Source organism: Macrobrachium nipponense, chromosome 16, assembly GCF_015104395.2.
Source record: "Macrobrachium nipponense isolate FS-2020 chromosome 16, ASM1510439v2, whole genome shotgun sequence".
Lineage (NCBI taxonomy): Eukaryota > Metazoa > Arthropoda > Malacostraca > Decapoda > Palaemonidae > Macrobrachium > Macrobrachium nipponense.
In genome coordinates this window covers 21,418,537-21,441,662 of record NC_087209.1, presented here as the reverse complement: position 1 = coordinate 21,441,662, position 23,126 = coordinate 21,418,537, and the positions used below count along the sequence as shown (strand labels likewise).

General features: G+C 38.6%; 1 protein-coding gene across 1 annotated transcript; it reads right to left on the bottom strand.

Moving 5' to 3' along the window:
* Window positions 1-259: 259 nt before the first annotated feature.
* On the bottom strand, window positions 260-21,213 carry LOC135195285 (ragulator complex protein LAMTOR3-like). Its single transcript, XM_064221544.1, has 3 exons — window positions 21,126-21,213; window positions 17,139-17,272; window positions 260-1,007 (listed from the first exon to the last, which is right to left on the bottom strand). Exons 1-3 carry the CDS (start codon window positions 21,211-21,213, stop codon window positions 870-872), a joined length of 360 nt encoding a protein of 119 aa, XP_064077614.1. The 3' UTR covers window positions 260-869.
* Between the last annotated feature and the right edge of the window lie 1,913 nt (window positions 21,214-23,126).

The window sequence follows — 23,126 nt, the reverse complement described above, 5'->3', positions numbered from 1 at the left end:
TCAATGTCATGTGATTGTAACTGAACTTTTTTCAATGTATGATGACCACTATTTTTATACAGCTGTTGCCCTGGCTATACAAGCCTTTGAAATTTTACAGAAATTTATAGCACAACCAATTTTAAACCAAGTTTTAAAAATCTGTATTCTATATTCCATATGGATGTCTGGAGAAAGTGGCTTGGAACTGTAGTCTGTGACATTCCATTTATTCTATATGTATAATGGTCACTTGGAAAAGAAAAGAAATATATCAAGCGGTACTCAACAATTTACTAAATGCATGGTTAAAAGATAAGAGAACTCGCCCAAGGGTGATATACCAAGTCTTCTTTCCTGGATCATTTAAATTCCACGTAATACTCGACTCCTTCCTCCTTCATTTGGTTTTTGAGACTTATCTTTTAATACACAATCTTTCCTTTCTACAATACTCATGGTTTTCTGTAATAAACAATACTGCATACCATATAATTTTTTTACCTTCCTATATAGTAAATTTACATAGAAAATGTGAAAAGGGTTATGAAATAGTTTAATTATCAATGTACTTTATCATTTACTTTAATAATTAAGTTCATAAAAAATCTGTCATGGTTAAATATAATTTTACCTTACATATGAAAGAAGTTTCTTTAATATCCTTGATTTCCTTCTTCAATTCTTCTTTTATTATACTCATTCTCTAATTTATTAAAAGCCATAAATGGCAAGGACCCGATATTATGGTACATTAAGGTAAATGGGTTGGGTATGTACTGGTAGTATATACCATTTCATGCTCTATAAACCCACACAGTTGATGGAAAAATATCAATTGAATACAGTACATTTTCTATACACTACCAAACTAAAAATAACCTATTTTTTCATGAAATATCTACAACTGGAGTTAGCTGAGTGACGATGTGTGAAAACTGGTCCTCCAATTCCATTAGCAATCCTGTATTTGCAGTACTGGTTCCAATAACGGTTATTACAAGGGGAAGCTTGTTGAAATGCACAACCTGAAAATAATAGAATTCACTAATGAAATATTAATAACACACTGCGGTGTGAGCTAGTGGTGTTACGTAAAAAAAAATAAAAGCCTAAGAATTTCATGAAAAAAAAACACCGACTTCTACAACTGCCCTCACCAGTTTTTGCTCAATCTTTAAACAAAGCAATACAATACAACATAGCTATTAGCCTTGCAAGTACCCTTGCAGTAATTGATCTAGCCATATTGCAAGTACCCTTGCATTAATTAAGTAGTTCTTCCTTTTGCAGAAATGCCTTGGCAATGAGTAACAGTAGCAACTTCCATAGTACTTGTACAATCTGCTCTGCTGCAACAAAGAAAAATTGCCTAGGTAACTGAGTTACGTATTTATGACAAAACTGCAAGAAAAGGAGTGTCTACTCTACATACCATAATGATGCCAGTTTGTTTCATAATGTTCTTGAAGGCCAATGTTTTGGAGAAATTTCACAAGGATACCTCTATATACGCCATCAACATGGTAGGACTGAGCCAGAAGATAACTATCTACAGACCAGAACTTGTTACCTCCTGTGTTCAAAAACTTAAGTCCTTGGTCTGTTACCAAGAAAAAAATTAAGGAAACCCATAGGTTGATTGTACCCTCCTCTAAAACTTATGCCTTTCATCTTCAACATAATATCCAATCAAAGACCCATCAAAATCAGGATTCTTCCTGTAGCTCTGTAGGGGGCAGTGCTCAGTGCACCTTGTGTGGTACACTGTAGGCATTAGCCGTTACAGTCCTTTTACTGTACCTGGCTTCATATTCTCCTCCATCTTACTTACCACCCTCTCCTAACAACTGATTCATAGTGAAACTGCGAGGTTTTCCTCATTACACCTTTCTGTCCTTTTCACTGTCATTTTCCATTTCAGTGCTGAATGACCTCATAGGTCCCAGCATTTGGCCTTAATTCTATATTTTATCTTCATACTGTACACCCCTTAAATCCTTTGGAGGTTCCTCACTCATATCATCCATCAGTTCCACTTAGTTCTGAGAAGAATCAAAGCTTAGTTCACTTGCTTAGAGGTGGGTGTTACTCTGGCCAAATCACTGGGGTTGAATGTCCCACCCAAGGTTAAGGGGGCGGCCGGCTAATGACCCTTTTTAAGGACAGGACTTTGATATTCATACCACTTAATAAGGTGACTTGGGACATCTCCAAAACCGCATACGATTTTCGCCTCTGACCTTCGGTTTTGTGACGCCAGGGCGATTTATCCAGAAAATAACCATTTTTCAAATTCTATCTCCTCCCTTGATATTTAATATTAAGACCTGGGATTACTACCATATATAGACCTGATGTAGACCTCCAATCGAATGGAGAGTTTTTTCTAAAAGTCATTTTTTTGCTATATATGAATTTTTCAATATGGTAAAAAAATAAACCCTATAAATCAGGAGAAAAAAATTTATAAAAAAAATACGAAACAAAAATTGGACAAAAGGGGTCTATTTGAGTGTTCTATAATGTCTTTCTGAGTTATATACCAAATTCCAATGTTATAGCTTTAAAACTAAGTGAGAAGATAGATTTTGAAGGTCAATAAGTATAGTTTTGAGATACGGGTGTTCAAAGTTTTCCTTCGTATTTCTATAAAGACAATGTTAATAAATAATGATTATTATGATTGTTATATTTCTTTTTTGTGTATTAATAAACCAAAAACTTTTATTTATCATAATTAATCATAATGATGATCCCTTTGCTCATATATCGCAGCCTGGGGCACTGCTTGAGGCAAGATGGGGCACTGCTTGAGGCAAAGATGGGGCACTCCTTCCTACGCAATTCTCTCTCCCCCCTTCACTAACTCGGCTTATTACAGCGAATTTTCTTCTTCTGTATGTTAGCGAGATGTTTTCCTTGTATTTTCCTCTTTGGCATGATGAAATTCTTGCCCGAAACAAAGATAACAAACATAAATGCAAGAGAATGTCAAGAGGTGAAAAAACTCGAAGGCGTACTCTTTTTTTTTAGAAACAAAGACAATTTAATAAATCATGATTATTATGAATTTCATATTCCATTTTGGGTATTAAAAAAACCAAAACTTTGTTATTTATCATAAATGAAGATCTCTTTGCTTAAAGATTGTAGCCTTGGGCAGAGTGTGACGTGTGCTGTCAGGCAAGACGGGGGCGTTACTAAGCAACCCTCCCCTCTCTCTTCACTAACTACGCATATATTATGATATTCTGTAATAATACTTGAGCGATTTTTCTTCGTCTGTATGTTAGCAAGATGTTTTCCTTGTCTTTTCCTCATTGGCATGATGAAATTCTTGCCGAAACATACATAAACATACGTAAAGGCAGGCGAATGTCAGAGGTGAAATGGAACGTGTAGACTACTTGAAGTCTGTGATCTCACTAAATCAGGACTGGACTTGGTAGCTGAGCCTGAAGTCTCCTTCTCGACTTGGGGAATGTCTACAGATGCCATTTCTCCCAATTTCATTGACAATAATTATCAAAATTTACGATAATAGAAGAAATATTGCATTTTCTTGTACGGATCAATGTTTTAGGCTTATTGAGTTACGTTAACTAATTACCCTGTAACTACGAAAGTAAGAGGAATTTTGACGAAATATTTCGTAAACTTATTCTGAATTGCCATATGAAGCTCCATGAATTTTTTCATGACTTTGCATTTTTCGCCCTATACCAACATATATATATAGGGGTTCCGGCCGGCCCCCTTAAGGCCACTGAGGTTGAAGTTCTTGGGAAGGTATACACTAACACACAGATCACAGGAAAAGGATCCACCTACTTTGCTAACTCCTGTATGACCATGCAATGATCTACAAAGTGGACACCAAGGTTGCTTTCTACACAGTCCTGCTGGTCTTCCTCTTCTCTTGCTGTGGGAGTCCAAGCCTTCGGAGCAGCTGAACTTTGCATCTTTGTTCTTGCTGTCACTAGTTCTACAGTTTAAAGTCTCAATGGCAGTTTTAGACATACCTACTCCCAGATCACTGGTTATACTCAATGAAGAGCACATTCTGCCAAGGTACACCATGCAGAACACTATTTAGCAAATCACTTCCAAGCTTGACCCTGAGTTAGGCTGGGTATTCATGATAAAGTTTACCTGTCAGTCCACCTGTCTATTCATTGAACCTAGCGTTAAAATTTACGTGTAGATGATAGTTTGTGGGTGGAGTCAGTCCACTCACCGGAACAGATGAACTGATAGAATTACCCAAAGTTCTTCTCTCTCTCAGTGCCATTTTGCTTGGTGAGACGTTCCCGCGCACAGTCTGATTAATCAACAGATATCACGCGTTTAACATATGTCTGGACATTGAAAAATATCTAGAAGTGTTCGTGAACTGTCGGTGATAAGATTAGTGTGAAAATAGTAGGATAAAGCGTTTACTAAGTTAGTTTATCAAGTGAAATACTGTAAATCAAATCAGGATGGCAGTAAGTTCCAACTGTGGAAAAAAATGGCGAAATTTAGCGTGTTTAGCAGATTCGCAATACGATGGAGTAGCACGAAGGGAACTGGCATTTCTCATCTATGAGATCAACAACAGCCCTAACCAAAAAGATACAAAAGCATTCATAAGACATATTAGAAGGATATGATCCTTCAAACTGGAACAAATCAACAGAAAACATCTTGAAAATAATTGAAGAAGTTCCAAATAAAATCCAAGTGGTCAAGAGACTCATAAAGAAAATTTACATCAATCAACATATTCTGACAAAGAAAATGAATAAGGTGAACATTGTGAATATCCTAATTGATGCAATAGGAAAAAGAATGCCAAAAGCATGCAAACTGTAAGGTGTGGTATAGCATAGATAATCCACAAAACCTGATCAGAAAATGTTCTGCATGCAACATACGGACGCATCCTCAATGTGCTGAAGTAATGCAAGATATGAGAAAGGATACCATAATATTTTATTTTGCCCAACATGTCTATCATGGATAGACAATGTTATTAAATCAAGACTTAAAGTACAAATATTGTTGAGAAGAAGAAGAAGAAGAAGAAGAGGAAAACGGAAGAGAAGTAAACAAAACTGAAATGACAGAAAAAAATAAGAAGATAAAAGTATGGATGCAGAGATACTCATTGATACTACATATGAGGCAATCAAGCAGCAAACATACGAAGAAATAAATTACGACATGACAACACAAAAGAAAATCCCCAAGAGGCTTTACCCAGATCTGCACACTGATGGGAAAGAGGAAAAAATAGACAAGAAAGACAAGTCTGCAACCTTTTGAAAAGAGGGAATTGCAGATTCGGAGAAAGATGTTACTACAAACATCCCAAGGTATGTCACAAATATGAAATCTATGGTAAATGTGCATACCTAGACAGGTATGAGGAAGATTGCACAGATCTACACCCAAAAATATGCAAAAACCTAAAAGAAGGAAAAGGATGTAAGTTCGACAAAAATGTAAATATATGCACCCTGTAGCCATGAATCAAAATCAATTAATTAATCAATCAAATAATAAAATCCAAAATAAGAAAGAAACAAATAAAGAGAGGAACAAAGAATATGAGGTGAAAGAAAAAAGCAAGCCATCACCGCGATATGGTGTGTCAGCAAAGAATTTCCAAGCATTGGCTCCAAGATACAGCTCAAGAGATAATACTGTATTTACGATGCAAGAGGATATTGCAGATACGGAGAAAATTGCAGATTCACACAAAATGAATAATTATGATCAAGGATGAAGGAAGATCAAATATTATGGAAAAGTTTGGAGTTTTTAATGTCACAATTTCTGGAAATGAAGAAAGAACAACATACCAGAACAGGAAAGAGACATGGGAAAATCCTTATTATTACCCATATTAAATGAAGGAGAAAACACGCAAACCATCATAGTGATGAATGCGCAGGGTTTAGTTACGAGTAACTCAAAAAGAAAAATAGAGTACTTAGAAGAACTAACCCAAATTGAATAGAAAATACTAGATATAATGAATAAAAAGTGAAACCTGGTATTCCCAAGAGAACTGCGAAAAGATGATCAAATAAAAAGGGTTCCAAACTTATAGATCAGATAGAAAAAATAGGAATCAAGGGGAACCGCAATATATGGGAAAGACAAAAAACAAGGAAAAATATATGAGAAATATAGTAACTCAGAATGTGAACTAATAGCGGTAGAATTTGAATCTGAAAAATTAATGAACATAGTAATATATAGACCCCCTAATACTAAAGAGTTTGACATAATAATAGAAAAATGTTATTGTTAGTATACAATAAGGTTTTGTACATACTTACCTGGCAGATATATACTTAGCTATACGTCTCTGACGTCACGACAGAATTCAAAACTCGCGGCACACGCGACAGGTAGGTCAGGTGATCTACCTTACCCGCCGCTGGGTGGCGGATGTAAGAACCAATCTCCCTTTCCAGCCAGAATTTTTCCTTCCACCGGTCTCCTGAGGGGAGGCTGGGCGGGCCATCAATCGTATATATCTGCCAGGTAAGTATGTACAAAACCTTATTGTATACTAACAATAACATTTTTGTACATGAACTTTCCTGTCATATATACTTAGCTGATTGACACCCTTGGTGGAGGGAAAGAGACAGCAATATAAATATGGAAAAAAGGGGAAAACAACACTAGTTGTAGGATGTAAAAACAACCTTGGTTCTTACCTGTTTAGGCAGAAGACTTCGTAGTTACTGTCTATGAGTCTGCGTTGCCTTAAGAGCTTCAGCGAGGGCGTGACCTACAGCTGACAGACTCTTTGGGTCTATCAAAGGGATTTGGGTTTGGTTGTCCGCTTACTTGATAGAATCCGAGCAGGATCTGTCAACGGGGATTCGCCCACTTATATGACAGAACCTAACCACTATCATTGCAAGGAGCTCAAACATACACCGATCACCTAACCAATCTAATCATTGTTAGCACTACGAAATGAAAAACATGCCTACCCGCATGTTCTTTCAAACAACCAAAAACTTACAACCTAACAAGGGGAAAAAATATATACTACTAAGGATATGTCTCAGCTCCCTGCCCCAGCACCGAATCCGCCGATACGTACGGGCCTAACCCGAAGCACTTTTATAACGTAATTTTGACGTCTCTCAGATAGTGGTTTGCAAAGACTGAGTTGCAACGCCAGAATGTTGCCTTCATAATATTACTCAGGGATATGTTTTTGTTAAAAGTCAATGACGTGGCAATAGCTCTTACTTCATGAGCTTTTACCTTAAGAACTTTGTATTGACTTTCCTCACATATCGCATGCGCTTCTTTCACCAGGCTTCTGATAAAGAAAGAAAGCGCATTCTTCGAAAGTGTCCTCCTTGGATCTCTTACAGAGCACCAAAGGTTGAACATCATTGCTTTAAGTTTTTCTTTCTCTGTAGATAGAATTTCAAAACTTCTTACTGGGCAAAGAGACCTCTCTGCTTCCTCGCCTACTAATGCAGACAATCCTTGTACTTCAAAGCTCCTAGGCCAAGGATTTGAGGGGTTCTCGTTCTTGCTAAGAACGAAGGAAGGAATGAACAGATAGCTGCATCTCCTCTGAATCCCACATTTCCTTCTAGTGCATGGAGTTCACTAACCCTTTTTGCGGAAGCCAATGCCATGAGGAAAATTGTCTTCTTCGTGAGGTCTCTGAACGATGCAGACTGAGGCGGTTCGAACTTATTGGACCTCAGGTAACGTAGCACTACATCCAGATTCCAACTCGGAACCCCTGGAGAAACCTTCTTGGATGTTTCAAACGATCTTATTAGATCATGAAGGTCCTTATCTTCTGAAATGTTTAAGTTTCTGTGCCTAAACACTGCAGATAGCATGCTACGATAGCCTTTAATGGTTGATACCGCCAATCCACTTTCTTCCCTAAGGAAAAGTAAGAAGTCTGCTATTTGTGTCACAGTACTGGAAGAGGAAAAGTGATGGTTCCTACACCATCGCCGAAAGACGTCCCACTTCGATTGGTAGACTCTAAGGGTAGAAGGCCTTCTTGCTGCTGCGATAGCCGTTGCAACTCTTGCCGAAAAGCCTCTCGTTCTGACCAAACTTTTGACAGTCTGAAGCCAGTCAGATCTAGAGCGGGGAGGTTTTTGTGATACCTCTCAAAGTGGGGTTGTCTGAGCAGATCGATCCTCTGTGGTAATGTTCTCGGAAGATCTACTAACCATTCCAGTACCTCTGTGAACCATACTTGTGCGGGCCAGAACGGGGCTACCAGCGTCATCCTTGTTGCCTCCGATTCTGCAAATTTCTTTAGAGTCTCTCCCAGTATCTTGAATGGAGGAAAAGCATACGTGTCTAGACCCTTCCAATCTAGTAGGAACGCGTCTATCGACACTGCCCTCGGGTCCGATATCGGAGAGCAGTAGTTGGCTATCCTCATATTCTTGGCTGTGGCAAAGAGGTCTATATGAGGTTTGCCCCAAAGCTTCCACAGATCCTGGCAAACATCTTCGTGCAGAGTCCACTCTGCCGGCAGGACTTGATCTTTCCTGCTTAGGAGGTCTGCTCTGACGTTCTTTTCTCCCTGTACGAACCTGGTAAGGAGACAAATCTTCCTTTTTTTCTGCCCAAAGCAGAAGTTCTTTTGCTGTCTCGTACAGGGAGAAAGAGTGAGTCCCCCTGCTTCCTGATGTAAGCCAGGGCCGTGGTGTTGTCCGAGTTGATCTGAACTGTTGAAGCTAGGACGTGGGGCTCGAAAGCTTTCAAAGCTAGCCAAACCGCCGTCAGCTCCTTCTTGTTGATGTGCCAGGTCACCTGTTCCTTGTTCCAGGTGCCTGACACTTCTCTTGAGCGAGCGTCGCTCCCCAACCTGTTTCCGAGGCGTCGGAATACAACACTTGGTTGGGGTTCGGAATGTGAAGGGACATCCCTTCTGCAAACTTGAGAGGGTTGGCCCACCAAAGAGAGGTCCTTCTTGATTTCCTTTGAAATCTCGAAGGAGAACTCTAGGTTTTGTGAATGACACCTCCAGTTTCGATGGAGAAAGAACTGGAGAGGTCTGAGGTGCAACCTTCCTAGAGAAAGGAATTGCTCCAACGAGGAGAGTGTCCCCAACAAACTCATCCACTCCCTCGCTGTGCATACTTCTTTCTCTAGGAAGGCTTTGACTTTCTCTGACCCTCGGGCTATCCTTTCTGGAGACGGAAAAGCCCGAAAATCCAGAGAAGCCATCCGAATCCCCAGATAGATACGATCTTGACTGGGGATCAACTGAGACTTTTGAAAGTTCACCAAAAGTCCCAGCGAACTTGCCATGAAAAGGGTCTTTTGTAGGTCCTCCAAACATCTTTCCTGAGACTTGGCTCTGATCAGCCAGTCGTCCAAGTAAAGGGACACTCTGACTCCCTCCAAATGTAGCCATCTTGCTACATTTTTCATTAGGCCTGTAAAGACCTGAGGGGCTGTTGAAAGGCCGAAGCACAAGGCCTGAACTGGAATATCCTTCCTCCCATCATGAACCTGAGGTATTTCCTTGACGAAGGATGGATAGGCACATGGAAGTAAGCGTCCTGAAGATCTAGGGACACCATCCAGTCCCTGGCCGAAGGGCCGCCAACAACTGAGGATGTCGTCTCCATGGCGAACTTCCTCTTTTCTACAAAAGAAATTCAGGGCGCTTACATCCAGAACCGGTCTCCATCCTCCTGAGGCTTTTGGAACTAGAAAAAGGCGGTTTTGTAAAAGCCCGCTGAGCAAGGGTCGTTCACTAGCTCTATAGCCTCTTTCTCGAACATTAGTTCCACTGCTTGTGTTAAAGCAAGGCTCATGATGGGATCCCTGTACCTGGCCACCAACTCCCTCGGAGTCGTTGTCAACGGTGGTCTTTCCGTAAAAGGAATCAGATATCCTTTCCTTATTATAGAGAGGGACCAGTTGTTCCGCTCCTCTCTTTGTCCAGGCTTCCGAGAATCTTAGAAGTCTGGCACCTACTGGTGTTTGGAGGACTACTTCCCTACTTCTTAGCTCTGACAGAGCGTGAGAAGGATCTACCTCTCTTGAAAGGTCTATTACCTCTCGAGGTAGAGGCTCTAGAAGGGGGCCCCCTCGAAAGGGCTCCTGTCTAGCTGGAGTCTCCTTCTTAGTCTTCGTCTGGAAGGAGGTCTTAGGCTTCCGTGCCGATGTGCGAGCATGTCCTGAGTCGCCTTCGCAGAGATAGATCCTGAGATGTCCTGTATTATCTTCTTTGGAAAAAGCAGAGGCGAGAGCTGCGAATACAGGAGAGAGGCTCTTTGGGCATGCGAAACAGACTTCGTGAGAAAAGAGCAGAAGACTGATCTCTTCTTAAGGATCCCTGCTCCAAAGAGGGAGGCTATTCGCTCGATCCATCTCTAACTGCTTTGTCAATGCACGTTAGAACACTGTTTAGATCTTCTGGCGAAATAGCATCCGGGTTCTGAGTCTTCTTAGCCAAGACAAAGACCAGTCAAGGAAGTTGAAGACTTCCAAGACTCTAAACATTCCCTTCAGCAGGTGGTCAAGCTCGTTCATAGCCCAGGTCGTTTTGGCCGACAAAAGAGCCGAGCGTCGTGCTGCATCCACCAGAGAAGAGAAGTCGCATCCGCCGATGAAGGAAGACCCAGACCTAAGGGTTCTCCAGACTCGTACCAAAATCCGAGTCTGCCCGTAAGCTTGGAAGGAGGGAAAGAAAACACAGTTTTCCCTTTCTCTTCCTTAGAAAGCAGCCAATCACCAACACCTCTCAAAGCCTTCTTCATTGAGATGGTTGGCTTCATCCTCACACAAGAGGAAACTTTCGTCTTCTTCGAAGTCGAGAATAAAGAGAGAGGAGACGGCGGAGCGACGGGAGTAAGGGAGTCTCCAAACTCTTGAAGAAGTAGATCTGTAAGGATCTTGTAGGACGAAACTGACGAGTCCTTCACCAAATCCTCTTCTGAAGGTTCAACTTCATCCACTGAAGAACCCTCCGCTTCTTTACGAGTGCAGTTAGCCTTCTCTAAAGAAATGCGCCTGTCCAGAGAGTGTCTAGTAGTAGACTGGCGCCTATCAGGGAAGCCAAAGTTTCTGGAGAGCTGCCTCTCGAATGAGTCCTTCCTACTCTGATGAGTGCGTTGCTCTTTGCTCCTTAATCCTACTCCTAGAATTCCGGGCTTCCAATGGGGAGCGCCTGCTAGGAGAGGAGAGCCTACTATGCTCAAGGCGCTTCTCAGGATCCATGCGCCTGTTCAAAGGAGAGCGGCTGCCAGGCGAGCTGCGCCTACCATGAGGCGAACGCCTACTAGGCTCTTGGCGCCTACTTACAGGAGAGCGAAGGTCTGGAGAGGTCGCTTACTAGGAGACCGGCGTCTACCATGCTCCACAAACTTCGCTCCCGACTTGTGGTGTCTCTTCAAAAGGTAGTCTCCCAGAAGAGACATATCTTTCAGGCTCTACGCGCCTGTCCTGAATCGAGCGGCTAAAAGTAGAGCCGCGCTTATCAGGAGAAAAGCGCCTATCAGGAGAAAAAAAAGCGCCTATCCTCCGCACCACGCTTGGGAGCGGGAGAGCGTCTACTTGGGGAGTAGCGCCTACTAGGCTCAAGGCGCTAACATAAGGCGAGATCCTGTCTCTTGATGAATCCATCAAAGAGTAGCTCTCTTATCCGGAGAATGAAGGATCTTCGTAAAAGAGCGCGAGGACGAGGCTGTACGCTGTCTTTAGACGAACGCCTACTAGTCGCTAGATCCCTTCCTACTGGAGAGATGTAGTCACCAGGAGAAAGCTTCTTTTGGGCTGATTGATGCCTGGAAGACGACAAGCGCCTGCTGAGGGAAGAGCGCCTCCTTCCATCCGCTGATAAAGGAGAGAGAACTGACTCTGACTGAGACGGTAAGACAGGTGAAGGTGAATCCTAGACTTCTTGACAGGGAGAGAGACGTCTTTCCGCCGCGTTCCTCCTGCCAAGGAGCCCGGCCAGTGCCGAAATCTGCGCTTGCAGTCCCGCAGAATTCGAGCTGGAGATCTTGTAAAATCCTCCACCGGAGAAGAGGCTCGAAGCCTACTATGAGGCGAGAACTCTTGCTCCCTCCTGGGTTTCTTGATCTCTACTTCCGGCTCTTCTGGAAAAACTTCCGGGCTGGAAGGAAAGGAGCCAGGCGCCTTCCAGGCTCTCTTCAGCGGTCGTGAAGAATCCGAGGCGCTCCATCCTCTTCTAGGTGAAGGTGAGGAAGACGAAGAGAAGCATTGTCGCAATACCTCCTTCTTCGCGCGAACAAGGGCAGCCTGGGTACGAGCATCAGGATCTACCGAGGGGACGCCTGATCGGTGGGAGTTCTCCCTAACCTTCCTGCGGCTTTTGACTTTCTCCTCCACTGGGACTGGGAGTCTGGAAGAGGTCTAGGCCTGGAAGCATTAAGGAGCCGATCAGACGCACCCTCCACTGCACTGGGGTCACTGCACAATTCACCTTCACTACTCTTACCTTGCAACGAACGGATCTTCTTTTCCATGCTAAGGATCGTGGCTCTCATGGTTGCCACTTCCGTAGTCGTATCCTTAGGTTCGATGCAGGGCGCAGGAGCTGAAACTGGAGAAGGTTCTAATGCTACAACAGGATTTTCTTCTACCTCGCTAATACGAGACTTACTAGAACTTCTAGAGGAAGCCTTTCTCACCCTGTCTTTCTCTAACTTCCTCAAGTAGGAAGAAAGAGCCTTCCATTCACCCTCATCCAACTTCTCACACTCATTACACGGGTTATCAAAAGAACATTCTTTACCTCTACATTTAAAGCAAACTGTGTGAGGATCTACCGTAGCTTTCGGTAGTCTCACCTTGCATTCATCCATAGCAACATCTAAACATAGAAGATTTTCTTAACCTCTAACTCAGACATCTCGAAATCAAAGAAAAATCCAAATCAATATCCAAAAACAATCCACAAATGCGTATGCCAAGCCAACAAGATCAGGTACTTCACCGAAAGTCAGTCCAAATAAATCCACGGCAACGAGAAATGAATAAAGCTGTCAGGAGGTAACAACCACAGGTGTAGTCGTCACCGGCGACAGAAAATTCTGACTGGAAAGGGAGATTGGTTCTTACATCCGCCACCCAGCGGCGGGTAAGGTAGATCACCTGACCTACCTGTCGCGTGTGCCGCGAGTTTTGAATTCTGTCGTGAAGTCAGAGACGTATAGCTAAGTATATATCTGACAGGAAAGTTCATGTACAAAAATTGGATGATATATGTAGAAATCACAAGGACTGGACTATTCTCCTATCCGGAGACTAACTTTTCTTTCGTAGACTGGAAAGAACGAATAGGAGATTGTGGTTGTATTTATACATATAAAAAACAGAGTAATAGTAGTGCAGAAGATAAGAGGCAATTTGAAAAGCTATTAGATATGCTACTAGAATATAACATTCAACAAATAAATCACCTGTCAACAAGAAAGGAAAATACTTTAGACCTAGTATTTGTGAACGAGGTGAATTATGTTAAAGAAATAATAGTTTATAATGCAAGTATTTCAGACCATAATGTCATAGAATTAACAGTCCATTCCAAAGCAAGTGAAAACAGAGATAAGCAAGAAATGAAAAAGTGGGAAGGATATGGAAAATACAATCTTCTACAGTAAAAATATAAAATGGTCAGAAATAAATGAAGAATTAAACAAGATTGGGATCAACATTTTGTAAGTGATGATATAAAGTAAATAAAGAGATATTATATAAAATATTAGAGAAAACAATGGATAAATATATACCAAAGAAGAAAAGTAAACATCAGTCATGCATACTAAGAGACAGAAGGATCTTGTTCCAGAAAATCAGAAAGTGGAAAAAAGGTCTTGCAAAAGAAAAAATGCATGGAAAGTGATAGAACTAAAAAGTAAGATAGAAAATGCAAAACAAAAGATTATACAATCAAAAGAAAATGAAAAACAGGACTTGGAAGAAAAAACCCTAGTAAATATCAAGCAAAACCCCAAACTATTATACTCGTATGCTAAAAAGATGAATAAAAGAAGAATAGAAATAGGCCCTCTAAGAATTGAAGGGCGATTAACGAATGAAAAATAGGAAATATGCAACATATTGGCAGAACGATATAAGAGAATTCACCCCTAGAATTGATAATGAAGATAATGAAATAATGAAATTAAAAATGGAGCTGCAGCAGGGCCTGATGGTGTCCCTGCTATTTTGTTAAAGAAAGTAGTTCATTCTATCGCAAAGCCACTTGCAATATTATTAAGACAAAGTGTAGATACAGGCAAGATTTATGATGGAGCACAAATTAGCAATATATTACCCCTACTTTCAAAAGTGGATCAAGACTAGAGGCAAGTAATTATACGTCCTGTGGAGTCTAACATCACATATTATGAAAGGGTAATGAAGAAAAATATTATGAAACATTTAATAAAAATAATTTGTTTAATATAGAACAACATGGTTTCGTACCCGGAAAAAGAGTACACAAACCAAACTGTTAGTCCACCGTGAGAACATATACAAAAATATGAAAAGCGGAAATGAAACAGATGTGGTTTATCTTGACTTTGCAACAGCTTTTGACAAGGTATATCATATATAGCGAAGAAAATTAGAAAACATAATATAGTGGATAAAGTAGGAAGATGGTTAAAAGAATTTTTACACAACAGAAAACAGATAGTTATTACAAATGATGAGAAATCGGATGAAGTTAAGGTAATATCCGGTGTGCCACAAGGTACGGTGTTAGCTGCATTACTGTTTGTTATTATGATTGCAGACATAGACAGTAATGTTAAGGACTCAGTAGTGAGTAGTTTCGCCGATGACACAAGAATAAGTAGAGAAATTACTTGTGATGAAGATAGGAACGAGCTACAAAGAGACCTTAACAAAGTATATGATTGGGCAGAGGTAAATAAGATGGTATTTAACTCTGATAAATTTGAATCAATAAATTATGGAGACAGAAGGAAAGCTGTATGCATATAGGGGACCTAATAATGAGACAATCACAAATAAGGAAGAAAGTAGTTAATTCTATCGCAAAGCCACTTGCAATATTATTAAGACAATGTGTAGATACAGGCAAGATTTATGATGGAGCACAAATTAACTATATTACCCCTACTTTCAAAAGTGGATCAAGACTAGAGGCAAGTAATTATACGCCTGGAGTCTAACATCACATATTATGAAAGTGTATGAAAGGGTAATGAAGAAAATATTATGAAACATTTAATAAAAAGTAATTTGTTTAATATAGGACAACATGGTTTTGTACCCGGAAAAAGTACACAAACCCAACTGTTAATCCACCGTGAGAACATATACAAAAATATGAAAAGCGGAAATGAAACAGATGTGGTTTATCTAGACTTTGCAAAAGCTTTTGACAAGGTAGATCATAATATATTAGCAAAGAAAATTAGAAAACAATATAGTGGATAAAGTAGGAAGATGGTTAAGAGAATTTTTACACAACAGAAAACAGATAGTTATTACAAACGATGAGAAATCGGATGAAGTTAAGGTAATATCCGGTGTGCCACAAGGTATGGTGTTAACTGCTTTACTGTTTGTTATTATGATTGCAGACATAGACAGTAATGTTAAGGACTTGGTAGTGAGTAGTTTCGCCGATGACACAAGAATAAGTAGAGAAATTACTTGTGATGAAGATAGGAACGAGCTACAAAGAGACCTTAACAAAGTATATGATTGGGCAGAGGTAAATAGGATGGTATTTAACTCTGATAAATTTGAATCAATAAATTATCAAAAGGATATTGCACAAATAGAGAATGTACAAAGGTTCTTTACAGCTAGAATAGAAGAAGTTAAGGATCTTGACTACTGGGAAAGACTACAATCCTTAAAATTATATAGTCTAGAAAGGAGAAGAGAACGCTACATGATAATTCAGGCACGGAAACAGGTAGAAGGAATAGCCGAAAACATCATGGAGCTAAAAATATCAGAAAGAGCAAGCAGAGGTAGATTAATAGTGCCCAAAACTATACCAGGAAAAATAAGGAAAGCACACAGGACATTAATCCACTACACACCAGTATCGATAATGCAGCGTCTATTCAATGCGTTGCCAGCTCATCTGAGGAATATATCAGGAGTGAGCGTAGATGTGTTTAAGAGTAAGCTCGACAAATATCTAAGCTGCATCCCAGACCATCCAAGATTGGAAGATGCAAAATATACTGGAAGATGTACTAACAACTCTGGTAGACATTAGAGGTGCCTCACACTGAGGGACCTGGGGCAACCCGAACAAGATGTAAGGTCTGTAAGGTAAGGACTGGTGATCGCATGTGTGGAAAGGTAAGGAACAATTTTATGACAGTTTGTTGCTGGATTTCGTCTGGGAAGGATCTCAGTCCCTCAGACCAGAATATGAATAAACTATGTTTAGACCCAATTCTTTTCACACACTGGTTATCATGTAATACGACAAGCTGTCCTCTGAATCCTTACTGAAATCTGTTCATTCACCTTTGTTTCAACAGATGGCGTTTCCAAAAATAAATACAGGCAGTCCCTGGTTTATAGTAGGGGTTCCATTCCCGGTGGTGTGCCATAAGCCGAAAATTGCCATAACCCAAAACATCATAATTATAATGGGAATAAATAGCACTTACAGCACCGTCATGGCCCTGTAAATCCAGGTTACGGCAACGTAAATCCACTTACGGTGCCAAAAAATTGGGGTTAATGGCACCTTGAGCCTAGCACCGTAAGTCTGGAACGACGTAACCCAGGGACTGCCTGTATAAGTAATAAAATAAATGTAAAATATTAAGAAATCTGACATTCACAAGATAAATTACGAGAATATACAATTGTATTTTGCTGCTACCTTATAAAGCAACCCCCTATACAAGCTACAAAGGACTTCCTATGATGGGACCACCTAGCATTCACTTGCAGTTTATTCAGTATGAATGGTCTCCTAACCATTGTGCAGGAAGTTTAAGGCTTTGAAAAATACAGGTATTTTATGTTACAATTTCTTGAAATTATTTTTTTAAAATTACTATTTATTTTTGTTTCCAAAACCAAAATAACAGTACTACTGTTTTCATCCTTAGAGCACTGGATTTTTCACTATAAACAGAGTTCTATATGAGGGAACATACCTGATAGTTTCCATAAATGCAAACCATTCTCTTATTCTTTCCCATGCCTAGTTTTCCCGCTTGGTCAGTTGCCATTCCAAATGTAGAAAGAAATGCTGGACGCATTCCAAGTTCTGGAGCATCCTCTGTCGACACTGAAATATAACACATAGTATCATCATGTGCATAAATGCTCACAAACTGTCAAATCTATAGGTTAAATGATCACAAACTATCAAATCTATAGATTATGTAAAAACATACTTTGTGGACACATTTAAAATTTCAAAAACATAAAGAGCTTAAGTCTAGGTTTGGAGGCTTACTATTCAACAATTAATAGTATCCCCATACTCTGGGTGTTGAAGAACAAGTTCATTACTCTGGTAAAAAGAACTAAAAATCTAATTTTATAAAATAAAACAATTGTACACTCACATACAGCCAACATTTATGGTCTTCGGTTCAAAAGTAAGGATAATTGCAGACCTACAAGTGCCACCTGGACTCTCAATTCAAAAGCAGGTAACTGCCTTGCTTTTCATGTAGTCTTCAATGTTAGTTTTAATCACCAATCCCAGGTTACATTCTGCCAGCTTAAGGACATTTCCAGATCTCATACATTCCACCTAAATTATGATTCCAACTACCCATCAGAGAGAGAGAGAGAGAGAGAGAGTTTTTTTTTCACTAACCCCCAACATCATATATCAAGCTCCTTTTCCCTTGACCCCACTGATTTCTCAGCACTAACAGTCTAGGCCACATAAAAAGTTCAGTAATTGACTGTTAAACAATAGTTACCAGGGCCTGAAGATTCAAAGGCTGCAAATTCAAGCTATAAATAAGTGATGGATTTGCAAGAAGAAACCAATTTTCTTAAAACATTTCAGGTGTTCATATTTCAAGTTGCCTTGGGCAGAACACTTGCCTCAGCCTGCTAATTTTATTGACAATTACTTAAGAGTCAAACTGAAAAAATGTTAGTTCTTTCTCAATGAATGTTGTATCTGATCTTTTAACAGTCTATTTTAACAAAATCTTTTGCTCCCCTACCCAATCAGGTCAAATTAAGTCCCTCTACAGCTCTACCATTATAGAAGGTACTAAAGGTTCCTTTCAAGCATCCCTTTGCTACAGATCCACAACTTTCTTGTTTTTGCTTTTTGTGCTTTTTCATTCTCACTTTGCTGTCTAATTTTGAATTTCCCTAGTTTAATTTCCAATTTATCTGAAGTACATGCTCTTCAGGTAACATCTTTGAGTCTAGCATTCTAGTAATAAGATTGTGTCCAAGTTAACAAGAAACTTCCATAGACCTTCAAAGCGTTAGTTTAATTGATTTGTTTATAAATGAAAGGTAAAAACTGAAGCAAGACTTTCATAAAAAGGGACAAAACATCCAGTTGGTGTATATTAACTACAAAGCTGGTGCAATCTGATTATTCAACTTGGTGACAGAACTCTTGAAAAAGAACAAACAAGTATAAATAAAACAAAAATATATTTCCTTATTAAATTCTGTGGAAAAGACAAAATATGCACATGATATGACACGATGATAATCATGAACAGTAGAGAATTCCTATGAGCTTTTACTCTGTGCCAGAAATGAATGATGAATTAAAAACAAAATATGTGCAGTAGCGCACCAAGATAACAGACTGTGGTACATTGTACTTGCAAGATATATCAGTGCAAAATTAAAACACTCAATTTGAGGCCTTTCACCTCTGACTGAATGCCGAAACTGTTTTTTTCGAATCAGGCGCTCTTTAGTGGGTACACCACTTGCTTACCAGCATCCCTTGTGTTAGTATTTCAGTTTCTTTATTAATTTATTGCTTGAAACTCTAAAAATTATGCTAAAGCTTTTACTCTCCTGCAGTTAACATTAATAAACAGCTGTTTGCCGATTTAGTTACCATAACTAACACATATTTACTAAGAGTTGCATTACAGTTGTCTTGTTAAAAACTTACTTATTTTCAATGTAATTCCATTAATAAAAATCAAATATGTTCGTTTTTATTCATCTGTCACACAGTGGAAAAGGTGTTTGGAAAAGGTATTAAAAAAGTAAGTCAATAATAACTTGAAGCAGCAGGAATTATAGCTGTGGCTAAAGAAACGAATATTGAGCAGACCCCAAAACATTTGGTGCAAAATAAATGCCTGAAACTGACAAAATCATACATACTTCATTTAATTCACTGCTTATATAAACAAAGGAGCAATTTTTCAACCTAGATTTGATCATTTACAAAAGAAATGTCTCTGAATTAAGTTTAATTCAGCAACTAAAGACAGTGTGGTGATATTGGTAAAAAGCAATCAGCTGATGATTTTAAGATGGTAAACAAAATCAGAATGCAAATGGCACATGATCACTCAGTACAGAGTTTGTAATACGATAATATGACAATAATACATGTAAAACAGTTTTACGTATTAAAATTACGTATCATTATTCTCAATACAACTATTATTCGACTTTTGCAAATCGACATGTTGGTGTAACACCCTAACTGAAAATTCCAGTTTTTAGAAATCCAGATGAAGGATTGTCAACCTGTACTAACATGAACAACCAAATCAAGGAACAACTGATTGCAAAGTCATTTATTGTAACTATCAAGTAGATAAGTTGTTAAAACTTGCCAACTCTGTGGTGGCTTCCATAAGTAAAAAATTATGTACTTTGTTTTATTCAGCTGAGGCTGAATAAAGGGCAGAATGTAAAATGTTCCGAAAATAGGCAAAATGGTGCCCAAAACCCAAAACTGGTGAAATCACTCCACACTTTTTACAATAATGTAATGCACATGTTTTTGAACCCAACTTTGTTAATTGACAGAATAAAGTATTTCCGAATTATATTTCTTCTAGCAACTAATGGCAATGAAGATGTCAGTAGTACACTGACCACCACCGCCAGTTTTCAATCAGCAAGATTTTGAAAATGTAAACAATATCAACTGCAAATGGCACATGATGCAATGGTTATATTCTGTAATCAGTAACAATATGACGATAATACATGCAAAATACTGTAATTTATGCAGCAAGCAAAACAACCTGTATTTAAATCATCATTATTATCAACATAGTTATACTGTTTAACCTTTGCAAATGATTACTTTTCACCAGAAAATATTTAGGATTTTTGGAGTACTTTACTTTTAGAATTAAGAATACAAGAACATAAACCTGTACGTATATTTGTAGATTTTTGCTGTGTTTACATTTAATACTGAATTTTAAAATCGTTATAAGTATTTTAGGAGTGTATATATTTAAAGTTAACAGTTGTAGGAGGGTAATTAAAATGCTTGGGTTGTGTTGGGATAATGGTTTGGGGTATATTTTTTTTTATCTATTAAATTAGGCAGTGAACTGTAAAAATAGCTAATGCTAGGAGTATCATAAGATGTCAAGTAATAGAGCTACTCACTATTCAAACTCTTTTTGCAGTAAATGTGCACAAGTTTCATTCTTTTCTTAAACACTGTTTTATGTAAGAGCAATAAAAGTTGAAAAAGCATTTGACAATTGGAAACTAACAAATGTATTTGAGCATTAACAACATTCTTAGTTACTTTGGATGGACCTCATTTGGTCTACTGATAGGGATCATTTATTTTTCAAATTTGCCAGTTTATAATTTTCTTGGAATTAATTACAAAAACTTCTGGTTAGAGATATGTTCTTATTACCCTAATAAAAAAAATTTTACCTTTTGGAGATTTATTTCTGTACAACATACTGCATGCAAGTTCTTAATGATAAATAAGAAAAAATAAAACTTACCCGGTACATTCAATACATTCAGGGACCTGTAGACTTCTGTAATATTGATTAGCTGTCTTGAAGCTTTAAAAACGGTTCTAAAACTGACTTCATTTACATGTCTACTAAAGCAATGCAATGTATTCTAATTACTGTAGATAAAAATAGTGTCATGCACATTCACTGATGGGAAAAAAAACATATCACTTCAAAACTTACCTTTTAATAGAGGGACTCCATCACGATCCGTTATGACTATGCCTAGAAGGTCATCTGTGCTAGAAAAAAATAATGAAAAATATTGCATTAATATCAAGAAAAAAACTGCAATATAATCAACTCTGACATTTTAAATATTGTATACAGGCTTTCGCTAACTTAGAGCCAACAAAGTTGCCGCAAAATAGAACTGAAAAACAAATGTCCTCGAAAAATCAAAATGCATCTAATTTTTTTAGCTAATAAAATTTCCCATCTTAGGGTCCACCTCATTTCACATTAGGTTGTAGGGAACATAACAGAGGCGTGCATTCAATGTTTCCAAAATAACAAATTATTAGAACAGCATATTTTTATGTCAAATGGAAACTATTTATAATCTAAACAGAATATAACTCAGGAAGATAATTTTCATGAGGACCTTTTTACTCCTGATAGCATGGCAGTGACCAGACCTAATTTTGTGAATTAAGTATCGAAGAGTTTACTTGTAACATGATGAGCTTCTCCACTGGGTTATTATAGCCTTGCTCACTCAGATGAAATGAAAATCATAACTATGAAAAGATGGATGTAAGGTCTCATGCACAATACTGTTAGAAAGTCAAGAGTTGAATGTTACAAACCATGCATTGTTTACTTTGGATGGAAGGTGTAATACTCGAGTTGGGTGGTATAACATGATATTGTTAGTATACAGTAAAGTTTGGACATACAGTAGTACCTCGAGATACGAAGGGCTCAACTTACGAAAAAATCCAAGTTACGAAAGAAACCAATACGAGAAATTTAACGGCTCTACATACGGAAAATTTTTTTCAAGTACGAAAGGTTTCTGAAAGTTCGAGATTCGCCCGGATAACAATTTTGAAAATCGCGGCCGCGCGCCGCCATCTTAGTACTAGTAGACTCGCCACCATCCTCCTGCTCTCCCATTGGTTCCTGATGCTAGTCGAGGCCATGAAATCCTTCTCTCCTATTGGCCAGCGTCCCTCCCATCATGCATCTACTATGTATACGTAGTGGCGTGCTTTGGCACTCGGGATCGTCAATGTGTACGTTATTTAAAAAAAAAAAGTTACCAAGATCTCTCACATGGGATAAGTGATCAAGGTCTCTCTCATGGGATAACTGGAAACTTTGCAAGGTTGGTAGAATATCCACTCCCTGCTGAACAGGGAGGGTGTAGACCAATCATTTACAACATGCATACCAGTACGTATAATCAAGGCACTCAGTTTATGTTGAGGGTCAGCAGCCGAACATTCAGTACCCCAACCTCAGTTGCAGAGAGAGCATTTGGTTTGAACAGGGTTTTTGTGATGGACACCAGGGCCAACAGAGTCATGAGGTGGCAAAGAAAGAACAGAAAGTTGAAATTCTGTAAAAAAAAAAAAAAAAAAAAAAAAAAACCTACGTAAATAAAAAAAAAAAAAAAAGTTACTAAATCAAAAAAAAAAAAAAAAAAAAAAAAAAAAAAAAAAAAAGAAAAAAAAAAAAAAAAAAAAAAAAAAAAAAAAAAAACCAGCAGAAATTAAAGCCGCTTTTCAATACAAAGTGCAATCATTTGTAGAAGAATCCCCGAAAAGGCTCACACAGGAATTGTGTACGTAGTACGTACGTACATATGTACAAAAGAAAAAAAACGGCAGAAATTAAAGCGCTTTTCATAAAGTGCAATCATTGTAGAAGACACCCCCTGAAAAGGCTCACACCAGGAACATTGTGAAAAGTAGGATAGAAGCAATCTTCCTTGGATAGTTACGTATGTACGTAGCCTCACTCGAAAAGGTAAGCCTCCACATTTTACGTACAGTATATTTCTTGTTACCATGTACACTAATATACACTTATTTACAGGTTATATTTTGTTTGCATTTTTTTAGTAATTTAGGTATTGAATGGTCCAAATTGTTGTAGTATTTCATTGTTTATAGGTCAATTTAGCTTTATATGAAATTTACTGGGGTGTTTTTGGAGGGCTTGGAACGGATTAGCCAT